This window comes from Xiphophorus couchianus, chromosome 19, assembly GCF_001444195.1.
Source record: "Xiphophorus couchianus chromosome 19, X_couchianus-1.0, whole genome shotgun sequence".
Taxonomy (NCBI): Eukaryota; Metazoa; Chordata; class Actinopteri; order Cyprinodontiformes; family Poeciliidae; genus Xiphophorus; species Xiphophorus couchianus.
The window spans coordinates 23,990,256-24,012,115 of NC_040246.1; the positions used below are offsets into that span (position 1 = coordinate 23,990,256).

A 21,860-nucleotide genomic window follows, 5' to 3' on the forward strand; every position below is an offset into this window, starting at 1 on the left:
GTTGGTTGGATGCTGGATGGATGATGGTTGGATGGATGCTGGATGGATGGATGGATGCTGGTTGGATGGATGATGGTTGGTTGGATGCTGGATGGATGGATGATGGTTGGTTGGATGCTGGATGGATGGATGATGGTTGGATGGATGCTGGATGGATGGATGATGGTGGTTGGATGCTGGATGGATGGATGATGGTTGGTTGGATGCTGGATGGATGGATGATGGTTGGTTGGATGCTGGATGGATGGATGATGGTTGGTTGGATGCTGGATGGATGGATGATGGTTGGTTGGATGCTGGATGGATGGATGATGGTTGGTTGGATGCTGGATGGATGGATGGAAGATGGTTGGTTGGATGCTGGATGGATGGATGGAAGATGGTTGGTTGGATGCTGGATGTTTGGATGGATGATGGATGGATGATTGTTGGTTGGATAATGGTTGGATGGATGATGTTTGGTTGGATGCTGGTTGGATGGATGCTTTTTGGTTGGATGGATGATGGTTGGATGGATGCTGGATGAATGGGTGATGGTTGGATGGATGCTGGATGGATGGGTGATGGTTGGTTGGATGCTGGATGGATGGATGATGGTTGGAAGGATGCTGGTTGGATGGATGATGGTTGGTTGGATGCTGGTTGGATGGATGATGGTTGGATGGATGCTGGATGGATGGATATGGTTGTGGATGATGGATGATGGTTGGTTGGATGCTGGATGGATGGATGATGGTTGGTTGGATGCTGGATGGATGGTGGTTGGTTGGATGCTGGATGGATGGATGCAGGATGGATGGGTGATGGTTGGTTGGATGCTGGATGGATGGTGGTTGGTTGGATGCTGGGACGGTTGGATGCTGGTTGGATGGATGATGGTTGGAAGGATGCTGGTTGGATGGATGATGGTTGGTTGGATGCTGGTTGGATGGATGATGGTTGGATGGATGCTGGGTGGATGGGTGATGGTTGGTTGGATGCTGGATGGATGAATGGAAGATGGTTGGTTGGATGCTGGATGTTTGGATGGATGATGGATGGATGATTGTTGGTTGGATGATGGTTGGATGGATGATGTTTGGTTGGATGCTGGTTGGATGGATGCTTTTTGGTTGGATGGATGCTGGTTGGTTGGATGCTGGATGGATGATGGTTGGATGGATGCTGGATGGATGGATGCTGGTTGGATGGATGATGGTTGGTTGGATGCTAGATGGATGGGTGATGGTTGGTTGGATGCTGGATGGATGAATGGATGATGGTTGAATGGATGCTGGGTGGATGGATGATGGTTGGATGGATGCTGGATGGATGGATGATGGTTGGTTGGATGCTGGATGGATGGATGCTGGTTGTTGGATGCTGGGTGGATGGATGCTGGTTGGTTGGATGCTGGGTGGATGGATGCTGGTTGGATAGATGATGGTTGGTTGGATGCTAGATGGATGGGTGATGGTTGGTTGGATGCTGGATGGATGAATGGATGATGGTTGAATGGATGCTGGGTGGATGGATGATGGTTGGATGGATGCTGGATGGATGAATGGATGATGGTTGGATGGATGCTGGGTGGATGGATGATGGTTGTTTGGATGCTGGATGGATGGATGATGGTTGGATGCTGGATGGATGGATGATGGTTGGTTGGATGCTGGATGGATGGATGATGGTTGGATGGATGCTGGATGGATGGATGATGGTTGGATGGATGCTGGATGGATGGATGCTTGGTGGATGGATGATGGTTGGATGCTGGATGGATGGATGATGGTTGATTGGATGCTGGATGGGTGGATGATGGTTGGTTGGATGCTGGTTGCTTGGATGCTGGATGGATGATGGTTGGATGGATGCTGGATGGATGGATGGATGCTGGTTGGATGGATGATGGTTGGTTGGATGCTGGATGGATGGATGATGGTTGGATGCTGGATGGATGGATGATGGTTGATTGGATGCTGGATGGATGGATGATGGTTGGTTGGATGCTGGTTGGTTGGATGCTGGATGGATGATGGTTGGATGGATGCTGGATGGATGGATGGATGCTGGTTGGATGGATGATGGTTGGTTGGATGCTGGATGGATGGATGATGGTTGGTTGGATGCTGGATGGATGGATGATGGTTGGATGGATGCTGGATGGATGGATGATGGTTGGTTGGATGCTGGATGGATGGATGATGGTTGGTTGGATGCTGGATGGATGGATGATGGTTGGTTGGATGCTGGATGGATGGATGATGGTTGGTTGGATGCTGGATGGATGGATGATGGTTGGTTGGATGCTGGATGGATGGATGATGGTTGGTTGGATGCTGGATGGATGGATGGAAGATGGTTGGTTGGATGCTGGATGGATGGATGGAAGATGGTTGGTTGGATGCTGGATGTTTGGATGGATGATGGATGGATGATTGTTGGTTGGATGATGGTTGGATGGATGATGTTTGGTTGGATGCTGGTTGGATGGATGCTTTTTGGTTGGATGGATGATGGTTGGATGGATGCTGGATGGATGGGTGATGGTTGGATGGATGCTGGATGGATGGGTGATGGTTGGTTGGATGCTGGATGGATGGATGATGGTTGGAAGGATGCTGGTTGGATGGATGATGGTTGGTTGGATGCTGGTTGGATGGATGATGGTTGGATGGATGCTGGATGGATGGATGATGGTTGGTTGGATGCTGGATGGATGGATGATGGTTGGTTGGATGCTGGATGGATGATGGTTGGTTGGATGCTGGATGGATGGATGCAGGATGGATGGGTGATGGTTGGTTGGATGCTGGATGGATGATGGTTGGTTGGATGCTGGACGGTTGGATGCTGGTTGGATGGATGATGGTTGGAAGGATGCTGGTTGGATGGATGATGGTTGGTTGGATGCTGGTTGGATGGATGATGGTTGGATGGATGATGGTTGGATGGATGCTGGGTGGATGGGTGATGGTTGGTTGGATGCTGGATGGATGAATGGAAGATGGTTGGTTGGATGCTGGATGTTTGGATGGATGATGGATGGATGATTGTTGGTTGGATGATGGTTGGATGGATGATGTTTGGTTGGATGCTGGTTGGATGGATGCTTTTTGGTTGGATGGATGCTGGTTGGTTGGATGCTGGATGGATGATGGTTGGATGGATGCTGGATGGATGGATGCTGGTTGGATGGATGATGGTTGGTTGGATGCTAGATGGATGGGTGATGGTTGGTTGGATGCTGGATGGGATGAATGGATGATGGTTGAATGGATGCTGGGTGGATGGATGATGGTTGGATGGATGCTGGATGGATGGATGATGGTTGGTTGGATGCTGGATGGATGGATGCTGGTTGGTTGGATGCTGGGTGGATGGATGCTGGTTGGTTGGATGCTGGGTGGATGGATGCTGGTTGGATAGATGATGGTTGGTTGGATGCTAGATGGATGGGGTGATGGTTGGTTGGATGCTGGATGGATGAATGGATGATGGTTGAATGGATGCTGGGTGGATGGATGATGGTTGGATGGATGCTGGATGGATGGATGATGGTTGGTTGGATGCTGGATGGATGCTGGTTGGTTGGATGCTGGATAGATGGATGATGGTTGGATGGATGCTGGATGGATGGATGATGGTTGGTTGGATGCTGGATGGATGGATGATGGTTGGATGGATGATGGTTGGTTGGATGCTGGATGGATGGATGATGGTTGGTTGGATGCTGGATGGATGGATGATGGTTGGTATGGATGCTGGGTGGATGGATGATGGTTGGTTGGATGCTGGATGGATGGATGATGGTTGGTTGGATGCTGGATGGATGGATGATGGTTGGTTGGATGCTGGATGGATGGATGCTGGATGGATGGATGATGGTTGGTTGGATGCTGGATGGATGAATGGAAGATGGTTGGTTGGATGCTGGATGTTTGGATGGATGATGGATGGATGATTGTTGGTTGGATGATGGTTGGATGGATGATGTTTGGTTGGATGCTGGTTGGATGGATGCTTTTTGGTTGGATGGATGATGGCTGGATGGATGCTGGATGGATGATGGTTGGTTGGATGCTGGATGGTTGGATGCTGGTTGGATGGATGATGGTTGGAAGGATGCTGGTTGGATGGATGATGGTTGGATGGATGCTGGATGGATGGATGATGGTTGGTTGGATGCTGGATGGATGGATGATGGTTGGTTGGATGCTGGATGGATGGATGATGGTTGGTTGGATGCTGGATGGATGGACACAGGATGGATGGGTGGATGGTTGGTTGGATGCTGGATGGATGATGGTTGGTTGGATGCTGGATGGTTGGATGCTGGTTGGATGGATGATGGTTGGAAGGATGCTGGTTGGATGGATGCTGGATGGATGGGTGATGGTTGGTTGGATGCTGGATGGATGAATGGAAGATGGTTGGTTGGATGCTGGATGTTTGGATGGATGATGGATGGATGATTGTTGGTTGGATGATGGTTGGATGGATGATGTTTGGTTCGATGCTGGTTGGATGGATGCTTTTTGTTTGGATGGATGATGGTTGGATGGATGCTGGATGGATGGGTGATGGTTGGATGGATGCTGGATGGATGGGTGATGGTTGGTTGGATGCTGGATGGATGATGGTTGGTTGGATGCTGGATGGTTGGATGCTGGTTGGATGGATGATGGTTGGAAGGATGCTGGTTGGATGGATGATGGTTGGTTGGATGCTGGTTGGATGGATGATGGTTGGATGGATGATGGTTGGATGGATGCTGGATGGATGGATGATGGTTGGTTGGATGCTGGATGGATGGATGATGGTTGGTTGGATGCTGGATGGATGGATGATGGTTGGTTGGATGCTGGATGGATGGATGCAGGATGGATGGGTGATGGTTGGTTGGATGCTGGATGGATGATGGTTGGTTGGATGCTGGATGGTTGGATGCTGGTTGGATGGATGATGGTTGGATGTATGATGGTTGGATGGATGCTGGATGGATGGATGCTGGTTGGATAGATGATGGTTGGTTGGATGCTAGATGGATGGGTGATGGTTGGTTGGATGCTGGATGGATGAATGGATGATGGTTGAATGGATGCTGGGTGGATGGATGATGGTTGGATGGATGCTGGATGGATGGATGATGGTTGGTTGGATGCTGGATGGATGGATGCTGGTTGGTTGGATGCTGGGTGGATGGATGCTGGTTGGTTGGATGCTGGGTGGATGGATGATGGTTGGTTGGATGCTGGATGGATGGATGATGGTTGGTTGGATGCTGGATGGATGGATGATGGTTGGATGGATGCTGGATGGATGGATGATGGTTGGTTGGATGCTGGATGGATGACTGGATGATGGTTGAATGGATGCTGGGTGGATGGATGATGGTTGGATGGATGCTGGATGGATGGATGATGGTTGGTTGGATGCTGGATGGATGGATGATGGTTGGATGCTGGATGGATGGATGATGGTTGATTGGATGCTGGATGGATGGGTGATGGTTGGTTGGATGCTGGATGGATGGATGATGGTTGGATGCTGGATGGATGGATGATGGTTGGTTGGATGCTGGATGGATGGATGATGGTTGGTTGGATGCTGGATGGATGGATGATGGTTGGATGGATGCTGGATGGATGGATGCTTGGTGGATGGATGATGGTTGGATGCTGGATGGATGGATGATGGTTGATTGGATGCTGGATGGGTGGATGATGGTTGGTTGGATGCTGGTTGCTTGGATGCTGGATGGATGATGGTTGGATGGATGCTGGATGGATGGATGGATGCTGGTTGGATGGATGATGGTTGGTTGGATGCTGGATGGATGGATGATGGTTGGATGCTGGATGGATGGATGATGGTTGATTGGATGCTGGATGGATGGATGATGGTTGGTTGGATGCTGGTTGGTTGGATGCTGGATGGATGATGGTTGGATGGATGCTGGATGGATGGATGGATGCTGGTTGGATGGATGATGGTTGGTTGGATGCTGGATGGATGGATGATGGTTGGTTGGATGCTGGATGGATGGATGATGGTTGGATGGATGCTGGATGGATGGATGATGGTTGGTTGGATGCTGGATGGATGGATGATGGTTGGTTGGATGCTGGATGGATGGATGATGGTTGGTTGGATGCTGGATGGATGGATGATGGTTGGTTGGATGCTGGATGGATGGATGATGGTTGGTTGGATGCTGGATGGATGGATGATGGTTGGTTGGATGCTGGATGGATGGATGCTGGATGGATGGATGATGGTTGGTTGGACGCTGGATGGATGAATGGAAGATGGTTGGTTGGATGCTGGATGTTTGGATGGATGATGGATGGATGATTGTTGGTTGGATGATGGTTGGATGGATGATGTTTGGTTGGATGCTGGTTGGATGGATGCTTTTTGGTTGGATGGATGATGGTTGGATGGATGCTGGATGGATGGGTGATGGTTGGATGGATGCTGGATGGATGGGGTGATGGTTGGTTGGATGCTGGATGGATGGATGATGGTTGGAAGGATGCTGGTTGGATGGATGATGGTTGGTTGGATGCTGGTTGGATGGATGATGGTTGGATGGATGCTGGATGGATGGATGATGGTTGGTTGGATGCTGGATGGATGATGGTTGGTTGGATGCTGGATGGATGGATGCAGGATGGATGGGTGATGGTTGGTTGGATGCTGGATGGATGATGGTTGGTTGGATGCTGGACGGTTGGATGCTGGTTGGATGGATGATGGTTGGAAGGATGCTGGTTGGATGGATGATGGTTGGTTGGATGCTGGTTGGATGGATGATGGTTGGATGGATGATGGTTGGATGGATGCTGGGTGGATGGGTGATGGTTGGTTGGATGCTGGATGGATGAATGGAAGATGGTTGGTTGGATGCTGGATGTTTGGATGGATGATGGATGGATGATTGTTGGTTGGATGATGGTTGGATGGATGATGTTTGGTTGGATGCTGGTTGGATGGATGCTTTTTGGTTGGATGGATGCTGGTTGGTTGGATGCTGGATGGATGATGGTTGGATGGATGCTGGATGGATGGATGCTGGTTGGATGGATGATGGTTGGTTGGATGCTAGATGGATGGGTGATGGTTGGTTGGATGCTGGATGGATGAATGGATGATGGTTGAATGGATGCTGGGTGGATGGATGATGGTTGGATGGATGCTGGATGGATGGATGATGGTTGGTTGGATGCTGGATGGATGGATGCTGGTTGGTTGGATGCTGGGTGGATGGATGCTGGTTGGTTGGATGCTGGGTGGATGGATGATGGTTGGTTGGATGCTGGATGGATGAATGGATGATGGTTGGATGGATGCTGGGTGGATGGATGATGGTTGTTTGGATGCTGTATGGATGGATGATGGTTGGATGCTGGATGGATGGATGATGGTTGTTTGGATGCTGGATGGATGGATGATGGTTGATTGGATGCTGGATGGATGGATGATGGTTGGTTGGATGCTGGTTGGTTGGATGCTGGATGGATGGATGATGGTTGGTTGGATGCTGGATGGATGGATGATGGTTGGATGCTGGATGGATGGATGATGGTTGATTGGATGCTGGATGGATGGATGATGGTTGGTTGGATGCTGGTTGGTTGGATGCTGGATGGATGATGGTTGGATGGATGCTGGATGGATGGATGGATGCTGGTTGGATGGATGATGGTTGGTTGGATGCTGGATGGATGGATGATGGTTGGTTGGATGCTGGATGGATGGATGATGGTTGGATGGATGCTGGATGGATGGATGATGGTTGGTTGGATGCTGGATGGATGGATGGATGCTGGTTGGATGGATGATGGTTGGTTGGATGCTGGATGGATGGATGATGGTTGGATGCTGGATGGATGGATGATGGTTGATTGGATGCTGGATGGATGGATGATGGTTGGTTGGATGCTGGTTGGTTGGATGCTGGATGGATGATGGTTGGATGGATGCTGGATGGATGGATGGATGCTGGTTGGATGGATGATGGTTGGTTGGATGCTGGATGGATGGATGATGGTTGGTTGGATGCTGGATGGATGGATGATGGTTGGATGGATGCTGGATGGATGGATGATGGTTGGTTGGATGCTGGATGGATGGATGATGGTTGGTTGGATGCTGGATGGATGGATGATGGTTGGTTGGATGCTGGATGGATGGATGATGGTTGGTTGGATGCTGGATGGATGGATGATGGTTGGTTGGATGCTGGATGGATGGATGATGGTTGGTTGGATGCTGGATGGATGGATGCTGGATGGATGGATGATGGTTGTTTGGACGCTGGATGGATGAATGGAAGATGGTTGGTTGGATGCTGGATGTTTGGATGGATGATGGATGGATGATTGTTGGTTGGATGATGGTTGGATGGATGATGTTTGGTTGGATGCTGGTTGGATGGATGCTTTTTGGTTGGATGGATGATGGTTGGATGGATGCTGGATGGATGGGTGATGGTTGGATGGATGCTGGATGGATGGGTGATGGTTGGTTGGATGCTGGATGGATGGATGATGGTTGGAAGGATGCTGGTTGGATGGATGATGGTTGGTTGGATGCTGGTTGGATGGATGATGGTTGGATGGATGCTGGATGGATGGATGATGGTTGGTTGGATGCTGGATGGATGATGGTTGGTTGGATGCTGGATGGATGGATGCAGGATGGATGGGTGATGGTTGGTTGGATGCTGGATGGATGATGGTTGGTTGGATGCTGGACGGTTGGATGCTGGTTGGATGGATGATGGTTGGAAGGATGCTGGTTGGATGGATGATGGTTGGTTGGATGCTGGTTGGATGGATGATGGTTGGATGGATGATGGTTGGATGGATGCTGGGTGGATGGGTGATGGTTGGTTGGATGCTGGATGGATGAATGGAAGATGGTTGGTTGGATGCTGGATGTTTGGATGGATGATGGATGGATGATTGTTGGTTGGATGATGGTTGGATGGATGATGTTTGGTTGGATGCTGGTTGGATGGATGCTTTTTGGTTGGATGGATGCTGGTTGGTTGGATGCTGGATGGATGATGGTTGGATGGATGCTGGATGGATGGATGCTGGTTGGATGGATGATGGTTGGTTGGATGCTAGATGGATGGGTGATGGTTGGTTGGATGCTGGATGGATGAATGGATGATGGTTGAATGGATGCTGGGTGGATGGATGATGGTTGGATGGATGCTGGATGGATGGATGATGGTTGGTTGGATGCTGGATGGATGGATGCTGGTTGGTTGGATGCTGGGTGGATGGATGCTGGTTGGTTGGATGCTGGGTGGATGGATGATGGTTGGTTGGATGCTGGATGGATGAATGGATGATGGTTGGATGGATGCTGGGTGGATGGATGATGGTTGTTTGGATGCTGTATGGATGGATGATGGTTGGATGCTGGATGGATGGATGATGGTTGTTTGGATGCTGGATGGATGGATGATGGTTGATTGGATGCTGGATGGATGGATGATGGTTGGTTGGATGCTGGTTGGTTGGATGCTGGATGGATGGATGATGGTTGGTTGGATGCTGGATGGATGGATGATGGTTGGATGCTGGATGGATGGATGATGGTTGATTGGATGCTGGATGGATGGATGATGGTTGGTTGGATGCTGGTTGGTTGGATGCTGGATGGATGATGGTTGGATGGATGCTGGATGGATGGATGGATGCTGGTTGGATGGATGATGGTTGGTTGGATGCTGGATGGATGGATGATGGTTGGTTGGATGCTGGATGGATGGATGATGGTTGGATGGATGCTGGATGGATGGATGATGGTTGGTTGGATGCTGGATGGATGGATGATGGTTGGATGGATGCTGGATGGATGGATGATGGTTGGTTGGATGCTGGATGGATGGATGATGGTTGGATGGATGCTGGATGGATGGATGATGGTTGGTTGGATGCTGGATGGATGGATGATGGTTGGTTGGATGCTGGATGGATGGATGATGGTTGGTTGGATGCTGGATGGATGGATGATGGTTGGATGGATGCTGGATGGATGGATGCTGGTTGGTTGGATGATGGTTGGTTGGATGCTGGATGGATGGATGATGGTTGGTTGGATGCTGGATGGATGGATGATGGTTGGTTGGATGCTGGATGGATGGATGATGGTTGGATTGATGCTGGATGGATGGATGATGGTTGGATGCTGTTTCTGGGTTCTTTGCATTAACATGAATAATACTAAAAAGCTTCTTCTGCTGAAAACGAACCGGATCTATCCGAACCGTTCTTCCCAACCGGAAGAGAGTAAAACTGGGTCTTTTTCTCCGCTCGGTTTTGATCACCAGCTGAGTTCGCCGAACCGAACCGAGCTCCGTCGCCTGCAGCTGCGCAGGCTCTGATCTGGACCCGGTTGTCCGGCTCCTCCCCGGAGCAGCTCGGTGTGTTCGGGCCGCCGGTCGGAGCCGATGTGCGGCTGCGCCTCGCTCCCTGCGGCCGCGCGGGAAGAGCTCAGGCTATGGCAAGACAACGCTGCATTTAATCCGGTCTCTCTTAAAGTCATTCGGTTTAGTTCATGTATTAAAATAAAATCAGCCCAGTTCCCATCAGCGTTGATTTTGGCCTTGCTGGTTACATTCAGGTTTACTAACTAACCAGTTCATTGACTTTGGGACTGATTGAGTATTTTAGAGGGTCTGGTAGATATGCTTCAGTAATAAAAATAAATAAATAAAAGTTTTATCTTATTGAACTTCAATGTTTACTGCTGTGGTTGATGAAATATTTAACTATTACCCATTTCAGCTAGTCGAGATGTTCCAGCCATATTACCCAACTAGTAGGGTTTTTATTAAGTAGTTATTACCTTACTAGTTGTAAATGTAAAAATGTTGTACCAAATAACCATTAGGAGCTTAAGGTTAGATAAAAGATTATATTAAGTTTTATATCTTAATGGTTAACTAAAAGGGTTTAACTAGTAAACCTAACAGTGTCGCCCCCTATAGCCAATAAGTAAAAGTTTTAGTTAACTAGTAAATATTTAACTCCACTAGTGTAGTGCTGCTAACTAGTAGTTAACTGGTGAGGCGTTCTACCTACACTCCATTATATTCAGTCAAGCTGGTTACACTGAGGCTTTAACTAGACCGCTGTGATTATTCCCTTCTGTGTGGTAAAGGTAGCTAGTTCTACTAGCTAACTAGTTGTATTTTCAGAACACTGAATAAACACACAGACGGCTTGCCATACATCTCTCTGGTTCCCGCTCCGTTGTTGGCTGGAGTACAAATGATTCGGAACCGGACTTGTTCACAGGAACTAGTTCACAGTTCAGTTCCCAGCGGTTCACAACTGAACTCGTTCATGTTCACAGTTCAGCAGCTGAATCTGCAGTTTGACCTCAGTTTGACCTCAGTTTGACCTCGATAACCTGATCGCCGGTCATCTTGTGTCCAGAACAGAAGCAGGTATAGAGGCAGAAGCAGGTGGGGGAGGGACGCTGTAAAACACCGACCATTTAAAGATGCTGAGGTCACAGCTGACCTTTGACCTCTAGAGGAGGTGCTGCAGCATGCAGGTGCTGCCTGTAAAAAGTGAAACCATGACACAAACTGCAATGTTGCGCCACCTGTTGGTTGGTTTCTAGCAGTGCAGGACAAGTTGCTGTTTGTAAAGTTAATCACAAATTAAATAATAATTTGGTTATTAGACTGTAAACAAATAAAACAGACGCAGTTCATCTTTCAAAGTCATATTTAATTTGAAAGCTAAATATTTAGTTTACAGGTAGTTAGTGTGGTTGCCATTTATTTAATACTTAGCTGCAGCTAACTAAATATTTAGGCTGAAAGTTTGATGTGTATGAATGAATGAATAAAATGGTGAAAATCTGACTGAAAGATTAATCACATCTGTTTTATGACAGGCCAAAATGTTCATGTTTGACGGTCCAAACGGACGGACAGAAATGACCATATAAGGAAGAAGAAAGAGGATCAGAAAAGTTTATTTCCTTTTTATTCAGTAACATCACATAGAAATTCTTACTTGTAAATTCAAAAACGTTTTTAAAATCAAACTCAGCCATAACTACAGGGGAAAAGTTAATTTTCAGGAATATTAAGACAAGAAGTTGAAACAGTAAGGCACCGATGCCGCTGAGGGCAAAGGTCGTTCCCACAGAAACAAGAAACAACGAGGGCAGAGCAGCGATTAGATCTAAACGAAGCAGCGGAACCAGAGGAACCGGATCACTAACGGGTCCACAACACCGGCACTGTCTCCTTGACGACCGGTCTCTGTCTATTTCCTGAAACCACTGAGTCAGAGCTGCAGTTCACCAGCAGGAGGCGCTGCTCAGACAGAAGGTCCACCGACTGACAGAACCAGCTAAGAACGCAGACTGGACCCAGAACCAGTGGGACCTCCACCAGAACCGGAACCGGAACCTTCAGCTAGTTTCCTCTGCAGGGCCGATGGCGCTCCTGATACCAGCTAGAACCCTCCACTGACCTGAATCAGAACCAGACCGGGTCCAAAGCAGAACGTTCCTCCTGGAAGTACACCCCCTCCTGGTAAAAACTTTACCAGCTTGTAGAAACTCACAGCAGATTCAGAACCACCATCAAAGGAGAAACCCAAACAGAACCACATTAGCCTGTAGATCCTAGCATAGCTGATCACTGGAAATCTTTCAAGATGGCTGCCGCTAACAAGCCTTTTAAACCAGTCTTTGACCATTTTTGATATGTTAGCAGATGTTAGTTTGTTGGAGAACTGGGTCAGTGAAGCTAACGTTTGGCTAGCTGAGCCCACCACTGCCAATATCAGAAGCTGATTTCAGTTCTGACAGATTCTCCATTTTTCTGGAGGATATTTTTCAAAATCCACCAGAAAAATCTAACAGAAGATAAAGAAAGTATATATATGTTGGAGCTTGTGGCGGCCATCTTGTTTCTAGTGAAGAGGCTTTCTCCTTCAACCCAAACAGGTTAAAGAGTTATGACCTTTAGTCTTCACCAGCTACCAGGAGTTTCTCTGAGTAATGCCCCATCTGATGTTGGAATACATTTGCGGGGATGTACTTTCTTTCCATGTTTTGTCAATGAGTTTATTATATTTGGCATAAAACTGTAAATATTTGTGTCATCCAGCAGTTTGGAGGCAAAGCAGCTGAGGGGAAGTTCTGGGGAGCTTCAGTTAGCAAACATGAGGAACCAACCAGCTGGACTCCAACCCGTCTGAAAGGTTCTGCTGCTCTGCTCACCTCGTTTAGTACAAAAATACATTAGAAACAATCACTGAGAGGCAGAAGCCAGACAATCAGAAACATCGCAATAAGTCAGAAGTATTCACAGCCTGCTGTTCTCACACACACACACACACACACACACACACACACACACACACACACACACACACACTCTGTAAACTCAACACAGGCACAGGAAAGACTTTTCTCTTGGCTGTTAATGAAAACCTGCAGACCATCTGCAGAACCAATCAACTTCATGTGTGGGACTGAAACTCCTCCCACTAAGGCTGGGCGTGGCTTCAGTAGCCCCTCCCACTATGGGTGTGGTTTTGCTATCTGTGCTCCATGTTGATGGGCGGGGCCTGTGCTCTGGGGGCGGGGCCATCTCAGGTAAGGCAGTAGCTCCTGTGCTTCCAGCACCTGGGCAGGTGTAGGACAGGTGTGGGCGGGGCTTAACCGAGTTGTTCTCTGGCGGCTCAGCAACATCTGCTTCATATTTATCTTCCTCATACCTAAATTTTGTGTTTATGTCCTTAATTATCTGAATGTGAAATCTGGATAAAATGTAAGTTATTAATAAGTTGGTAATATTATATAATTACTCAGGAACATGTTATTGAGGAATTAACCCTTTATAAACATGTTATTACAAACTGTTACTATAACCTAGTTACAATTATACAACAATTATTTACTTAATAGTTGAACAGAAGAAACTGTTGAAAGATATAACAGATATGTAATCAATGCTCTTGAATAATTACTTATTGTGTTAATATGACTGTGTTTCTGTGATGATAGATTATTAACATGAATAATTAGAAAATAAGCTAAAACTAGTTAACGTCTCATTAGAAGCTGTTGCTACTAGTTACATTATAATAATAATTATATAATATTACCAAACTGTTTACATTGTTGCCATTAAACAGTGTAATAACAGGTTATTACAATGTAATAAATATGTTATTAAATTAAAATCTTTGCTGCTAAGCAGATTCCCTCTATGGCATTTCATTGGATTATTGATTATATAGCATTGAATTTATATATCAATATATTATTTGTATTTAGCCAGATGCCTGAGCTGAACCTGAACCCGAACCTGAACCAGAACCCGAGAGAACCTCTGGGTCAGACAGAATCAGCATTAATCCTAAATGTGTTTGGATCTGACCTGGATCCTGACTGGGAGAAATGTCAGCTCCAGTAGCTCCAGTAGCTCATTAAACTGGTTTTCCAGTTACTGTAGAAAGTCAATCAGAACCAACTGAACCATCATGATGTCATCAATACCACTAATATGATGAACCAGAGGAGCCGATCCAGCTAGTTGATGCTAGCGGCCAGCAGCTAGCCTCTGGTCCTTCCCTGCCGTTACCATGACAACAAACCAGTAGACAGGATGGACAACATGATGGACAATATAACAGACATCAGGACGACCCCCGACCCCCGTTAGGACTCCAGCAGGCTGTGCCAGCGGCAGACCTGCCGTCCTTTGGCCTCCTTCATGTGCGTCCAATGGCTGAGCTCGTCTTCCCCGGAGCTGTTGAGGCCCAGGGAGATCCAGCCAATCAGCTCCTTCCTCTTCATGCTGCGCTTGTTGTAGACGGACAGGATGAGGGTGACGTCGGACAGCTGGAACAGCGCCACCTGGAACACGAAGGTCTCCTTGTAGGTGGGGTTGGGCTGTCCCCGGCAGACGGACGTCTTACACTTGGACATCTCATGACCCATGGAGTTCAGCAGTGACAGCTTCACCAGCGTGTCTAGACAGGAAGCAGGAAGCAGGTTACAGGAAGTACAGCAGGAGAGACGGAGCGCAGCGGCAGGTTCTGATAGAACCAGAACCAGTCAACTAAGCTGTTTTCTAAACGTTTTGCTCCCTCCATCCTGTCACCAGGTTATGACCTCGAGGTCGCCGTTTCCTCCTGATCAAAGCACAGCTGTAGCGCTGCATTCTTCCTGTTGCTAAGCAACCGCTGCACGTAAACCTGGAGACGCTGACGACAGTAAACGATCAAAACATCCGTTTTTCTCAGAAGACGAGCAGCTCTGTGACTTTAACTGATGCAGGAAGAGCCTGAGGAGCTGCTGGGCCCTGACATTCACACAGTCAGCCTGGCGGGGCGCTAACGCTCTACACGCAGTCAGCCTGGCAGGGCGCTAACGCTCTACAAGCAGTCAGCCTGGCGGGGCGCTAACGCTCTACACGCAGTCAGCCTGGCGGGGCGCTAACGCTCTACACGCAGTCAGCCTGGCGGGGCGCTAACGCTCTACACGCAGTCAGCCTGGCGGGGTGCTAACGCTCTACACGCAGTCAGCCTGGCGGGGCGCTAACGCTCTACACGCAGTCAGCCTGGCGGGGCGCTAACGCTCTACACGCAGTCAGCCTGGCGGGGCGCTAACGCTCTACAAGCAGTCAGCTAGTCTCAGATAAGCTAGTTAATGCAATCTAGGCTAGGCTAGGCTAAGTTAAGGAAACACACACCACTACTTCAGACACTGACCTTTAGGAACCATTTTATACCTTTATGACTCAAAGGTCAAAGCTTACGGTCAACATATAAAATCATTTTCCGCTGAAAATATTGAGGATCTAAACTGAAATAAATGTGAGAAGAAGCTGAGGAAGCACAAATAAAAACTTCATAAAACATCTGCAGAAGCAGCGACCTGTCCAGTGACCCCACCTCTTGCCCTTTGACCTTACGCACCAGCCGTAATCCTGCCGTATTGCTGCAGTAACATGTCCAGGCACATCCTGCTGCATAGTGCGTATTGTGCTGCGCTTTGTGCTGCTGTCTGATAGACATGGACTGCCAGCTGCTTTCCAGCTTTCAATCACACACTGACTTCGCTCTCTTTCTGTGAAAGCAGAGAGGAAAAGATCCGCGACTCGTCCCTGAACAGCTGAATGCGCTCGGCGTCTGAGGGGGTCAGCAGAGCGGCTGGCTCCTTTCTGCTGTTCACACCACAGAAAGGAGCTGTGAAAACGCGCCGCGTCTCGCTTCCCCACTCGGAGACTCAGAGCCAATCAGAGATCAGCGAGAATCAAAACGTTTCAGGCACCAGATGGGATTTTTCTGACCGGAGGAGATTTTCAGGATGACACGAGAAAACCTGACAGCCAGTTATGAGCTGGTAAGACCCACAAACAGGAGGGCAGAGAGTGTGTGTGTGTGTGTGTGTGTGTGTGTGTGTGTGCCCAGAAAGATGGGACATCAGTTTGTTCTGGTAAGTGAACATCCTCATCAGAAACTAGTATTAAAATATATACATATTTATTAGCTTTTTCATTTTAAATATATTGAAAATTAGGTGTTTGTATTTTATGAAAATATTTTTCATGTTTAAAATAACTAGAAAGTATCAAGACAGAACCAAACAGAACTGTAAAAACTCAAAGCTGAATCTTCAATATTTCACATCATTAAAATGGACTCAAGTGCTTTTAAAAATGGTATTTTTTATATTAATCTAGTGAAAAATGTGATATAAGTAATAAACTAATTATTTCATGTATATTATGAAAAAGCTGAAATCAATATTTCCAGACTGAGTGGGAATCCTGGAACCGGATTGACTGGAATGAAAAAGTGAGAAACGGGTGAAGACAATCAGGCAGAAACAGAGGGAGGGATTCATATTCATATTCATATTTATATTCATATTTATATTCATATTCATATTCATGCATGAACGAACGAACAAACACAATGAGCAAAACGTCTTCATGGATGAGATCCTGACGCCTCCAGCTCCAATCATATACTTCAGGTTTTACCTTTATTTTGGATTATCAATATTCTTATCAATATACAATTAGACAAATTAAGACAAGTAATTTGTCTTAATTAAGGACAGAAATAAAAATTAAGATAAACTAAAGACAAGTTAAGCTAAGCTAAGGTAGGCTAACAATTTGTATTTTATTGATAATGCGCTTCCTTTCTGCTTCTTGGTTCTAACTAATCATTTATTTAAAGCAAGTCTAATAAATATCAAAAAGCTCTATAGGAATCATTTTGTTGAACATAATCAAACTGTTATTTTTAGTCATTTCATAGATTAATGTAAATATCTCAGGATAGAAATGAGTTTTGGTGCAGAATAAACAAACGTAAAAACACAACACTGGTTCATCTTTAATATGTTTGAAACTGAAGCTTTAGGTAGAAACTAATATTTCTATTTCTAGTTTTAGTCAGTTTAGTTCTTTGTGAAAGACAAAGAGCCAATTCCCATCCAAAATATGATGAAAAGATTTCAGTGAAATGTCTGAACTGCATCCATGAAGGCGCAGAAAGGCTGAGTGGGTCGGCGCAGACTCACCTCTGATTATATAAACCTGTCCCCCTACCAAGTGTTTGAGACAACAGAACAGCCCGTCTGACAACAGGGGTTGGACAGCAGTAAGAGAAAACAGCGACCAAGATGTCAAAAGCCAGTAGGGACAGAATATCAGGAGCAGGACGACATTCAGAGAAGGAAGGTAAGGAAAGAAAATCGGGTCAAATATCAAGAACAATGCACAAGGTTCACTACATAATTTGGGATTTCATAAAAATCCTTCATTTTGGCTGGAAGAGACGAAACTGGCAGAAATTCACAAATATACCCCAAATGATATCCACTGAAAAATCAAGATGGTGGCTAATTTTCAAGATGGTTGTCAAGAAAATAGTGTTTTTGCACTACATTTGACAACATTTAACAGATAAAACTTTTCTAATCATACATAATTGGTCCTAGATTTTAGTTCTTTTAGATTTGACTGCAGCCTTTGACACGGTGGACCATGATGTTTTACTTTCCCGTTTAGAGCATTATGTAGGTCTCAAAGGCACAGTCTTAGTGTGGCTTAGGTCGTATTTGACGGATAGGTCTTTCTGTGTTGACATAGATGATTTTAGATCATCGTCTGCTCCTTTATTGTGTGGAGTACCGCAGGGCTCGATACTTGGACCTCTTTTGTTTTCTTTATATTTGCTTCCCCTTGGGTCAATATTTAGGAAACATAATATTGCTTTTCATTGCTATGCGGATGATACACAAATTTATGTGCCTCTCAATCGTAAGGGAGTCAATACAGTACCAATTTTAATGGAGTGCCTTGATGACATAAAAACTTGGATGGCTCTGAATTTTTTGAATTTTAATGAAAGAAAGACGGAAGTTATTATTTTTGACCCTGGTACTACCTGCAAGTCCACTCCTGTGGATTTGGGTCCGCTATCACATTACGTAAAGCCATTTGTTACAAATTTGGGCTTTGTAATGGACGCAAATTTTAAGTTGGATAAACAAATCAGTGCCGTTGTGAAAACGAGCTTTTTCCATTTGAGGCGGCTTGCTAAGATTAGGAATATGGTACCAGTGGATTATTTTGAAATATTAATCCATGCTTTTATCACAACACGACTGGATTACTGTAACTCCTTATATGTGGGTGTCAGCCAGTCTTCTTTGTCCCGTCTTCAGCTGGTCCAGAATGCGGCTGCTCGGCTCTTAACTGGATCGCGGAAGAGAGAACATGTTACCCCGATTTTATATTCTCTGCACTGGCTGCCGGTACATTTCAGAGTGCATTTTAAGATTCTTTTATTTGTATTTAAATCTTTAAATGGCCTTGCTCCCTCCTATCTCTCTGAGCTGCTACATATACACTGTCCTCCTCGAGCTCTTAGATCAGCGAGCCAAATGAACCTGGAGGTGCCGAGGACTTCCAGGAGGCAGAGAGGAGACAGGGCGTTTGCTGTTGCAGCTCCCAAACTTTGGAATTCTTTACCTATGTTGGTAAAACAGGCCCCCTCTTTAGCAATTTTTAAATCTGCTCTTAAGACTTACCTTTTTCGGTTGGCCTTTGATTCAGTTTGAGATGCTGCTTTTCTGTAATTATCTGGGTATGTTTATGTATTATATAGAGTGTTTTATGTCACTGCATTGTTGGTTTTGATGTGTTTTAATTTTGATTTTTATTTGTTTAATCTTGTGATTGTACAGCACTTTGGTCAGTGGTACTGTTTTAAAGTGCTATATAAATAAACTTGCCTTGCCTTGCCTATAGAAATCATATTTACTGATAATCTTGTGATTTTTCAACATGGCCGCGTCATAGAAAAGACAGTTTTACACCAAAAACCACCAGTCAGATGAATGTGTTGGTGTCAAATCACAGCTACATATTTGATCCATAGAAATCTTCTTTTCTTGATTTTGTGCTTTTTCTGGTGGACATTTTCAAAATGGCTGCCACGGTTGTAAAGGAGAACAAATGTTTGAACTAAAATCAGCAGCAGTGCTGGACAAAGCTAACCAACCTAACGACCACTAACTAGCTAAACAAGAATCTTAGCTCTGCTAATGTCACTAAACACGTAGCTGACGCTAACTGTAAACCGCTAAGCCCATTAAAAGAATTAGCGGAAGCTAATGCTAACCATTAAGACGACTATTTCTCAGTCTCTCGTGTTCATCTCCTGCCAGATGACGACAGCTGTGAGACTTTAAACGAAATAAAAATAAAAATGGAACAATCAAGTATACTCATGCTTTGAGTGAGTTTTGCATATTTTGAATATCAAATATAATGCAAAGTGTTAAACCCTTTAGAAACTTATATTCCCATTATAGTTAGAAATGTTTCAGCTAATGATGAGATGAATAATCTTGTGAGACCAGGAGAACAAGATGCAGCTGCTCAGAATGTTCCAGCAGGATAGGAACCGGGGCGCAGAGGGGAACGTGTCCCCCCAATATTGGAGATCGTGGCATTGTCCCACCCAATAATTTCACCACAGTTGTGAAGAATTTTGAAATCTTCCAGTCACGTGCTTTTATTTTGAAGGCGCACCACATCGTCTTCAGCACAGCACTTCCTGCCTCCTCTGAACGGCTCAGAGTGTTGAGGAGGCAGCAGGAGCCAGAAAATGAGTTACCATGAATATCGCCTGTTTCTAAAATCTTCCTGTCACTTTACTTTCACATATATAACAAAAATATTTTTGGTTAAGCTGTTTTAATTCTGGAATTGTCACATGTCCAAACTTTTACTGCTAACTTTGTCTAAACGTTGGTTACTCTGACCACAATATCTAATTTCATCACAATGAGACTGAAAAATTAACCTTTTTATTATTTAACGTGAGCAACGGCTACACAACACCTGATCATACTGACCACTTAACGTGTGTATTATTGTATATTAATTCCATTCTATTATATTAATTTTATTATATTATATTTTATTATATTAATTATACTATATTAATAATTTTATTATATTATATGCAGTGCTTGAATGATGAAGGAAGATGAAGAAGCTCTGATGAAATCTTCATTTAGTTTATTGAAATATGTATTAACTAGTTGTAATTTTTAAATAAACTAAACTATTTTATTATGAGAAGGAATATTAGAGGCAGGTGGAGTTTCAGGATGTGAGGATATAAAATTATATTAATTATAATAGAACAGGTGAGACTGATGTCAGGTTGATTTCTTTCAACGTTTCAATATTTTGTCATTATTTCCACACTATAAGGTTATTGGTTAGGAGACAATAAGAAAAGAGTTTGAGGTTTAAAAATTAATGAGTGAAAGTTTTGCTATCAGAAACGATTTAAACAGTAAATAGAGTTGAGATGTATAATAATGTATCTATCTGAATATTGTTAAGTTGTTTAAATTCTCATTCTGTTTGATAAAATCATATTATTTTATCTTTAGTTAATTCATATTCTGATGCTGTACATCACTGCAGTGTCTGTTGTGAATCCATGAATCCATGAATCCATGAATCCATGCAGGAGCATCAGGCTGCAGAGGCAGAAACACAATCAGTGGATATTTTAGTTTAATGTTTGTGGCTGAAAAAGATTTAGTGTTTTTATGGCTCATGGTTGGTAAGTTACTGAATGCAGAGCTGGAAAAAGAGCCGGAGTTATCAGAGAGGAGCTAAAGGCTTGTTAGATTTTTAGTTATTTTGTAGACCAAACTGTTGCACTGATGTAGTCGTTCAAGAACAAAACTTGTTTTTAGATTTTATTTTTGTTGGTCAAACTGCTGGATTGAGTGTAAAACTGCTGAGTCTTATTTTATGAGCTGTTTTTTTCTTTTCTTAGAAGTTCGTCTCACTGATGGAGGCTGTGAACCTGAACGCCGCTGCACTGTCAACAAACACAGAAGCAAGCGCTGCAGGGAACTTACTGGGTGGCTTGTTGGCGGCCAGGTTTTTGAAGTGGATGCCTTTGATGATTTCCACGGAGAGGCGGCCGGTGGTGGCGTTGTACACCAGGCCCACCAGGATCTCCGGAGCCGAGGTCTGACTGACGGACTGGAAGGACGAGGCGCTGTCGCTGCACGTCAGGTCAGACAGGCTGACCTGGGACTCCCCGCCCTGAAAACACCACAGCTGACCATCAGGAAACCCCCCAGTCATCCACCATGGGAAACTAAATATCAATCATCGGTTTTTAGCGCCGTGTGACGTTCCCCCTCAGGATCTAAACCAGCCTGAAAACTCAGGAGTTCCTACATAGTAACCAACAAAACCCAACATGAACCAGCCTCTGAGAACAACCGAACCAGACTTTCTAGAGAAACGGGCCGGA

The 21,860-nt window shown here is 45.4% G+C and overlaps 1 protein-coding gene across 4 annotated transcripts in view; it reads right to left on the reverse strand.

Annotated features, from left to right (window-relative positions):
* Positions 1-11,572: 11,572 nt before the first annotated feature.
* The window catches only part of syt14a (synaptotagmin XIVa), a 33,245-nt gene continuing 22,957 nt past the window's right edge, over positions 11,573-21,860 (reverse strand). For 2 of the 4 annotated variants that reach the window (XM_028000976.1, XM_028000975.1), the window contains exons 7-9: positions 21,457-21,646; positions 17,581-17,658; positions 11,573-15,014 (exon numbers count right to left, since the gene is read on the reverse strand). In XM_028000976.1, the coding sequence (XP_027856777.1) occupies positions 14,701-15,014; positions 17,581-17,658; positions 21,457-21,646 (582 nt within the window). In that variant the 3' untranslated portion in view covers positions 11,573-14,700. The remainder of the gene's footprint in view (positions 15,015-17,580; positions 17,659-21,456; positions 21,647-21,860) is intronic. The other 2 variants (XM_028000977.1, XM_028000978.1) reach the window with 2 other exon arrangements.